At 53.4% G+C, this 9,190-nt stretch overlaps 1 protein-coding gene across 1 annotated transcript in view; it reads left to right on the forward strand.

Annotated features, from left to right (window-relative positions):
- Positions 1–5,815, forward strand: part of AKNA (AT-hook transcription factor) — a 52,897-nt gene extending 47,082 nt beyond the window's left edge. The window contains exons 20-22 of the mRNA XM_067743553.1: positions 232–348; positions 616–808; positions 4,737–5,815. Coding sequence (XP_067599654.1) covers positions 232–348; positions 616–808; positions 4,737–4,980 — 554 coding nt within the window. The 3' untranslated portion in view covers positions 4,981–5,815. The remainder of the gene's footprint in view (positions 1–231; positions 349–615; positions 809–4,736) is intronic.
- The last annotated feature ends 3,375 nt before the right edge of the window (positions 5,816–9,190 follow it).

The raw sequence follows: 9,190 nt of genomic DNA on the forward strand, positions 1-9,190 counted from the left end.
ACCAGTGGCTTGTTGGATTTGATCAACTAATGCATGAAGACCCTGAGCAGAGGGCCTGGCTCAGGAGATGCCTCTCGATGTCATGGTTACCATCAATATTGCTGTCACCCAGTGGGGGCCACTTGTCTCCTCTGCAGTGGTCCCTGAGGGAAGCTCAGTGCTGCGGGAGGCTTGTGGGGGCCCAGTGACTTAGACATGATCCTCTCCTGACGTCTCTGCCTCCTCTTCCAGGTGATGCTGGCACCAAGGACCCACTGGGACCATCTCACACTGAGACCCAGCGATGTCCGCTGTGTGGTCGAGTTGGGTCCTCCTCCAAGGGGGAGGGCCCAGACTCAGCCGGCTCTGGTAGGGACAGATGCTCCGTCTCTTCCCCCAGCTCCCCTGGATTCCGGCGTGGGCCCCGGGAGGGGGCACTTAGCCGGGGTGGCAGCTTGCGCAGTCTGGGATGGAGCAAACTGGATGAGCGTTGGCTTCCCCATAGCGAGGCACTCCCGGCATGGCCGGCCCCGTGTCCAGCTCTAATGGGGCTGGTGGGGCTGGGAGGACCCTCTGTTCTCTGTTGGATCTTCCCAAGTGGTGAGACTGTGTCTCTCTGGTGTCCCTCCCTGACAGCACCGGAAATGGCCGCCACCAGGAGAAACGCATCTTCTACCTCCAGCCCCAAACAAAGGAGCAAGCGGACAGGGTCGTCACCCGCGCCGCCTCCTGCACTGTGGTATCTGGCTGCCGCGCCCTCAGCGCCAGCCCCTCCTGCCTTTGCCTACGTCTCCTCGGTTCCCCTCGTGCCTTATCCATCAGCCACTGTGTAAGAACCTTCCGTTCCAGCCCTCCTAGCCTTTCTGTCTGAATCGCTTAACAATTAGCATTCAGACCTGAGTTGGGTAGCTGAGAACTCGGGCACTGAGTAGTCCTGTGTTTCCCCCCCGCCAACATTCATGCAGTCACTCAACAAACCCTGAATGCTCCCTGGACACCAGTGAGAGTGCTTGGCCCTGGGGACCCAGCAGTGAAGGAGGCTGACAGAGGGCCTCAGGGGGACCTAGGACCTTAACCATCTTCCATCTCCTTATGGGACTTCTCAGAGAGCAAGTAATACTTTTTCAAAAACTAGGCTTTATTTTTAGAACAGTTTTAGATTTATAGAGAAATGGAACAGATAACACAGAGAGTTCTCCTATACCACCCCCCAAACACAGTTTCTTCTGTTATAAACTTCTCACCTTGATATGGTATAGTTCAGTTAGTGAACCATGATTAATACATTGTTATTAACTAAAGTCCACAGTTCGTTCAGGTTTCTTAGTTTTTACCTGAAGTGCTTTTTCTGTTCCAGGATCCCCCCCACCCCACAAGTTACCTCATGCATTTAGTTGTCACATCTCTCAGGCTCCTCCTGGCTGAGACAGTTTCTCAGACGTTCCTTGTTCCCGATGGCCTTGACAGTTTATAGGCATACGGGTCAGGTCCATGGCCAGAGGAGCAATCACTTTTCACATGGATTTGGATGTACCATCAGTCAAGACAGAAAAAGCACAGCAGTTAAGGCGGAAATGGTCCAGGTTTTAGAGTCAGAGCTGTACTGGAATCCGGTCTGCCGCTTATAAGTGGTGTGGCCTTGGTAAAGCTACTTCCTCTCTGAGCCTCGCTTTTCCCATCTGTTAAATGGGGTCAGAGTCTCAGTCACGTACAGTTGTATGAGGATTGAATGAGGCAGGTGGCGAGAGCCCCACGAGCTGTTTGTGGGGTTCGTAGTGCGGTACCAGCAAATGCTCTTTGCTGAATAAACGGCAGCTTTTGTCATCACAGCAAATGCTGCTGCTGTTAATACTGTCATTAGTAAGAGGAAAAAATGAGGAAAGGTGGCTTCAATATGATGGGACTGTGCAGGAAAAAAAAGGCCTGGACCCTGGAATTAGGAGATATTTCTCCTTCTCCTGACTGTCATCAGCTAGTTCTATGCCTCAGTTTCCCTCACTGTAAAATGACTGGGTCGGGGGTCCTCTTCAGTGGTGTGTTGTCAGAAGCCTGTGTCTGTGAGCAGCAAGAGGCCAGAGTTTCCATCAGGGCTGGCGCTTGGCAGGAGCAGAGGCCCAGGCTCCATCCAGCTCCATGAGGAGTCCTGCCTACAGCGCCGTTTCTTGCTTTCCTCTCAGCTGAGACGGGGTGGGTCGTTAAGGAACCCTCTGCTCCAGCAGTTAAGAGAGGCCATACTGCATGCTCAGGCCTCTGATTCATTGGACAGGAAAGGGTTTGCCTGGAATTTGGTGGCCCAGGAGAAAGCTCTGAGCGTCCACGGTAGCCATGGGTCTCTACTTCTGAGGCCATTCCAGATCCTTCCAGGCTCAGACCTGTGGGCAGAACTAGCCAGGTTGGTGTCCTCAGGCCTGGACAGGCCGTGGGGAAGGGGAAAGACCCTGAGCTTTAGTGCCCAACAGACCAGGCCAGCAGGTCACTTTGCTCCTGTGCCTCAGTTTTTCCCTCTGTGAAATGGGTTGTGGTGAGGATTAAATGAACTGATGCATAGCAAGCCCATAGTACATAGAAGGTGGCCAGTAACCACAGTGCTTCTAATGCTACTGGAATTGGGGCTGATGCCACCCTGAAGTTTCTCCAGCTGCCGGTCAGCAGGACCGAGCGTGCTCAGTGGCTGAGGCCAGGAACCCTTAGAAAGCTGAATGGGCCTGTGCTGTCGCCTGCTGGCCAGCCACCTTATAGCCTCTGCACCAGAGGCTTTCTAGCCAGTTTTTTGGTTTTGGGGGGTTTCTTGGTTGTTGTTTGTTCTGTTTTGTAGCTTCTGCCCTAGGGGGAGTTTGGGGTAACTTTCAGGCCAAGCTGGTTGTCAGAATTATCAGAAGGCAGGGGTGTGTGGGAACCCAGTACTTACACCAGCTAGTCTGCCCTTAAGGAGGGAACTGGATTCAAGAAGCCCATTCATTCAGTTCAGATGATACGTACCAGCATCTCCTGGGAGCTAATTAGCTCTGGGTTTAAATCCAGTACTGCTCCTTCCAGCTCTTTGACTCTGGCGGAGTCCTCAGTAGCTGACATTGACAGCGCACTGGGCATACAGAGCTTTTAACCTGAATTTTCCTATTGCATCTACCCTGGGAGGTAGCTAAATATGGCTGTTTTCCATGGAGAAACGGACCCCTTGAGAATGATGTAGCTTGTTCATGGTCGTGCGGGTGGCCAGGATTTGGGGAGCTTCCTGCATCACTTAGCTTCTCCGAGCTTCACTTTGCTCATCTGTAAGATAAGTATAAAAGTACCTACCGAGTAATCAAGACAGTGCTGGTAAAGGGCTTATCTCAGAGCCTGGCAAACGGGTCCTGAGGATGAGGATGCCAGCCCCAGGCCAGGCGCCGTGTTTAACTGAGGAACCGCCAAACCGCTTTCCAAAGTAGTGGCACCATTTTACACTCCCACCAGCAGTGTTTGAGGGTTCCTGTCTCCCCACATCCTCACAGACGCCCATTGCTATCTTTTTGCTTTTAGCAGTGAGTGTCTCTGAGGACACCCAGTGGGTGGGGAGTGTGTGAAGTGGCATCTCATGTGGTTTTGATTTGCACTTCCCTGCTGGCTAATGATGTTGAGCATCTTTTCATGTGCTTGTTGGCCATTTGTACATCTTGTTTGGAGAGACATCTGTTCAGATCCTAGCAAAGCCCTTTTTTCACACTGTGCAATAATGCAATTTAGAAAGTGAAGGGTCAGGAATAAGACCAGAGTTTACAGCGTGCCAAGCAAAACACCAGTGAATGTGTCCGGCCAAGTTCTCCTAAACCCATTCGTGCTCTATTTAGGGAACATGCTTCTTTGTCCCTCTCTCTCCTACACACTTTACTCCACAGGTGCCACGCCCTCTTCCTGCCCAGCATCGGTTTCTTTGAACCCTAAACTTGGCATCCTTGGAGGAATGCAGTTGTCATTTCTTGGAGAAACCTGTGCTTCAGCTCATGGCTCCTCAGCAGGTTTTCCCCAGAACTTTTTTTTTTTTTTTTGCTGTACGCGGGCCTCTCACTGCTGTGGCCTCTCCCGCTGCGGAGCACAGGCTCCGGACGCGCAGGCTCAGCGGCCATGGCTCACGGGCCCAGCCGCTCTGCAGCATGTGGGATCTTCCCGGACCGGGGCACAAACCCGCGTCCCCTGCATTGGCAGGCGGACTCTCAACCACTGCGCCACCAGGGAAGCCCCCCAGAACTTTTAAACAACACCATACATTCCTGCAGGACCAGGCTGGGGGGGATGAGTGGAGCCAGACCCTCTCACTCCTGCAGAATCCTAATTATTATTATCACGTTTCTCCAGCGCTCCACACCTGACAAATAGGGCTCCATACATGACCTCTCTGATGAAGGGGCTTTGCTCCAGAGCCTGGGGTGAGCCTGCTCTCCCAGGCTCTCAGACTAGAAGCTCCAAGAAGGCGGCGGACGGGGTCCGTGTTGTTCATTCACCGTGATGACCTCAGGCCCTAGTGCACTGGCTGGCACATATATGTTCCATTAGCATTTGTTCAATGAACGGGTAGATGAAACAGACCATTTTTTGGGGACTGTTCTGGTTCAGGCACTCCCGTTTACCTTGCTTCACCCCTCTAACACATCCCTCAGCGGGGCTCCTTTTTCCCATTTTAGAGGTGAAGAAACTGAGACTCAGAATGTAGGGGCCGAGCTGGGGCTGAGAAGCCCCCAGCCCTCTCCGCGGTCAGTGAACGCACTCGCGTCTCTCCCCAGGTACTACGCGCCTGCAGCACCTACCTCAGCCCGAGCAGCTGCTGAGTGGCCCCCCGCAGTCTCCGCTCGGCCGGCCAGGAGACCCCGCCACTCCATCCAGCTGGACCTGGAGGAGCTCAACAAGGCCCTGAGCCGAGCGGTCCAGGCTGCCGAGAGCGTCCGCTCCACCACCAAGCTCATGAGTCGCTCCCTGTCGGCCGACCTGCGCCAGGCCCGCGACCTGCGGGGCTCCTGCCTCTTCTGACTGCGCTCAAGGCTCAAAGACGCACGATGGGCAGGGCTGGGCAGTCCCTGTCGCCCTGGAAGCCCCGCAGACCCTCGTGAGGAGGGCTCCCTCCGCATCGGCCCTGCCTGCTCAGCCTCCGTGTTTCCAGAACGGAAAGGGTGTCAGCTGGTCCTCCAGAGAAGTCACTTCCTAGGGACCAGCCCTGAAGGAGGTGCTGGGACTGAGGCCACCATCTGTCCAGATGCCATCTCTGGGAGGCTCCTGGTCCTGCATGTGTCCATCTCTGGCTAACAATATGTATTTTATATATGGATGGACAGATTCCTGTTTTTCAAACTGAAGCATTTTCCTGGTCTTGGATTCTTCTTAGGAGGCCAGATAAGAAGGGACAGGGCCAGGGTCTCTGGCGAAAACTTGTCCACCACCTGTGACCAGCCACTCCAGAGTAGGTGTCTCTGGGAAGGACGTGGTGGGGACCTTTCTCCTGGTGACTGGTGGTCAGTGGGGCACTTTGAGCCCATTGGGATATCTCAGGATGACACACACCCAGCTTCTCCATAGTTGAGAGGCCTTTCCCGTGGGTCTGCTGGGATGGAGACACCCCCCGGAGGGCCCAGAAAGCCATCCACCATGGTCCCCCTCAGTACCTCATCCCGAGACCCCCGGCTCTACCCTGGGACCCCCGTGGAATTGAGCCAGCGGCCAGCTTCCTGCCAGGTCCTTGTCTGTGGCCATGAGGCCAGGCCATCTCCTGCTCCCTGACCTTGTAGCAGCTCAGACTTCAGCTTTTCTGGTATGTGTGTGCGTCAGTGATATTTGTATATTTGGGACATTAAAAAATCTATTTTCGTTATGAGAGCAAATAAAGAAGAGTGAATATTGATCTTAAGAAATGAAAGCCAAAACCAAAAACATTCCCAAAGCCGCCCACATCTGTGGTGTGTGTCATCCACTTGTGGTTTCTAAAGTCAAGTTTGTGGGGTGAAAGATTTGGTGCCAAGTGGAGCCCTCCCCCGAGGGGCCGGTTGGGTGCACATCTCCAGACTGCCTGCCTACCTCCCTTCAGTGCCTTCTGTCTCTCCAGCTTTCCCCCTCAGAACCATAAAGCTTTCCACTGGAGGGGCCTGCGAGGAGAGGCCGTCTGACCAGGCTTCTTTTATGTGACACACAGCAAATTGGTGTCTGCAAGAGCACGAGCCCGGACTCTCTTTCCAGTGCTCCTTCTGGCAGCAAACAGCAACCACAGCTGCCATTTACTGAGCGCCTCCTAGATGCCAATCCTTGAGCTAAGTGACCCACTGTGCGCCCATTTTATTGATGAGGAGACTGAGGTTCCGAATGCACGAACTCACGATGGTCTGACTCCAAAGTCCATATACTTTGTCACTGTTCTTTCCTCCTTAAACCTCCATGACTTTTTCCTCCCCAGCTCCTGCTTCCCCTTCCCTTGGCCTTTTCTTCAGTCTTCCCCACCTCTCATCTCACTTGTTTCTCCCGGCCCTCCAGGACTCATTTCTATTTCATTTTCCAGCTGATCCTTCTCAGGAGAGTTGAAAACAGCATCTTGCCGAGATGGGAGATTTCTTGTTGGTTCTGAGCCTCCAGATCCACAACCTCATGGGAAGGTGGATGGGAAGGGGGAGCCCGAGGGGGGGGGGTGCAGAGCAGTGTCTCCAGCCTCAGTGCCCTGGGCACAGCATGGCTGCAGCTTTGAACAAAGGATGCTGAGGTCTTGGCTCTGTGGCTCTTTGGAGGACACTGGCCCGTGAGCCACAGGACTGGGTGTCAGGAGCCAGGGTTATGGTCCTGTCACTCCAAATGGCTTAGGACGCTTGCACATAGAATTACTCCAATCATTCAGCCCAGTTTCTCTGCCACCTGTGTGGTGCTGCTTCCCTCATGTGACCGTCACAAAGCCCTTGTGTCTGGAAGGAGACCATCCTTCCTTGTTGGAATCCTGGCTTCAGACGCTCAGTCCTCTTTATGCCTCTAAGTGGGCCAGCCTCAGACGTGGCCCCATGGCGAGGGCTCCAAGCACATTTGCAAGATGGCTGGATTCGAGGGACCAACCTTACCCTAGGTATCCTACCTTCCTCCTGGGTGTCAGGTGGGCACTCTGGGGACACCTCATGGAGACACAGCCCCTCTGGCCTGGCCCCAAGTCCTCCGAGTCTCCCCCATCCTGCCCCTGCCCTGGCCCAGACACCCGCCTCTTCCAGGATGCTCACAGCAGCCTCCGTGTAGGTCTTCCTGCCTCCGGTCTGGGCCCTCCTAACTCGCCTCCCCAGATGGCCAGGCTGACATCTAAATAAGGGCCCTACACAGTAAAGGGAGCTTGGATGAGAGTCCCCCTGCAATCTCATACCAGGACCTCCAGAGCCGCTCCACAGGGCCTGCGGCCTCTGCTGCAATTCACTGGCTCACCAGGTGCCCTCAGGGTAGCTGCTCCCCAACTGCGGTCTCCTCACTCCTGCCCTGTCCATGCCTTTATCCCACCATGTCCACTCTCGTCAGGATCGTCCCAGCTCCCTCGCAAAGTGAAAGACTGATCTTTCCATTTTGTTCCCGAGTGTGAACGAGCCCCATGCCCTTCCCAGGGGCCCAGGCTTAGATCAGAGCTGAAGAAGACACGTGGGGACACGTGGGGAGTAGGGGGCGTCAGGAAGGGAGGTTGTCTGTGACGTGCTGACGTTAAAACCAGTTTCCTCCTCAACAGTGTCCAAACTGGGCAAGCCTTGCTGGGTGAAAAACTGAAAACATACAGCTGAGTCTGAAAGAAATGAACGGTGGTCCAAACGTGCTCGTGTTTACACGAGTCTCCCTCCTGTCTCACCTGCATGGACTTCTGACTAACAACGCGTCTTTTATTTTAACTCCTGGTGATGTTTTTTGTTTTTGTTTTTGTTTTTTTTTTTGCGGTATGCGGGCCTCTCACTGTTGTGGCCCCTCCCGTTGTGGAGCACAGGCTCCGGACGCGCAGGCTCAGCGGCCATGGCTCACGGGCCCAGCCGCTCTGCGGCATGTGGGATCTTCCCGGACCGGGGCACGAACCCGTGTCCCCTGCATCGGCAGGCGGACTCTCAACCACTGCGCCACCAGGGAAGCCCCCCCAGTGATGTTTTGAGGTAGAATAAGCTCAGTGTTTTCCTTCTGCTCAGACTGCTGTCTTTTTGTATCCACTGTTTGCTGAGGCAGACTCCCTTCTCTGATGGAGCCCTGGGCTCTAGGTAGGTAATTCTGTGGGTGAGCACAAGCCTGGCACAGTCCATACGCTCGGACGTGTCCGCAATTCACTTCGCCTGATTTAAGGACGGATGAGGATCTACTTACAGATGAAGACTAGGCAGGCGAGCGTGGTTGTTTTGTATGTAAGCAAGACCAAAATGAAGATGATAAGCAGAAAACTGTGGAATTTTGTGCTCTGTGGAAAGCACCCTAATTGGTTCAGGATGAAGGTTTGGTTTCCTTTTCCTTCTCCCTCCAGACCCAGCTACTTGGGGATGCTGCCGTGCGTGGGCCAGCCTGCTTCCTGACTTGGTAACAGGGCACCCCTGTGACCTTCATAATCAAGTGACAGGGACTCTATTTCATGTACTTAAGAGGAGAAACTTTCCTTCATTCCTGAAAGGATTTACTTTAGGAAATGCGATATGATCTGATAAGATTCTTGAAAACTCTTTTAAAAAATATTGATCATCAGTTTCTTGGTGACACCTGGGAGAAATTTTGATATGAATGGTGAAATTTTGACGATATCTCATGAATTGAGTGAAAATAAAACCAAACTGATTCATCTTTTAAAAATAAATAAATAGATAAATAATAAATAAGGGCCCTTGTGTTCAGCACCACACTCCTGGGTCCTCATCACGCTCTATTTACCTGAACTCCTCTTCAGGGGCCTCCGCTTCGATGTTCCTTAAACAGATCTTTGGCTTGCAGTGGGAACAGCAGGTGTTATCAAGCTCCTCATCTTTCTAGAGTGGTTCAGATGCCCCTTCCAGGTAGCCTTCCCAGACTTCCCCACTGGAGAAGGAAGCTTCCCTGTGCTGGGCTCCCACAGCACTCAGTGCATATAGTCATCCATCCTGGCACAGGTGCTGGGAATGATAGCAAAGGCCCTTCCAACCAAGGATCAACTCAGGGCAGTGGTCGGCCGCGGCTCAACTGAGGCGGGCACAACATGAATGAACGAATGAACAAACGAACAAGCAAATGACAACCTGAC

This window comes from Pseudorca crassidens, chromosome 7 (assembly GCF_039906515.1).
Source record: "Pseudorca crassidens isolate mPseCra1 chromosome 7, mPseCra1.hap1, whole genome shotgun sequence".
NCBI classification, from domain to species: Eukaryota; Metazoa; Chordata; class Mammalia; order Artiodactyla; family Delphinidae; genus Pseudorca; species Pseudorca crassidens.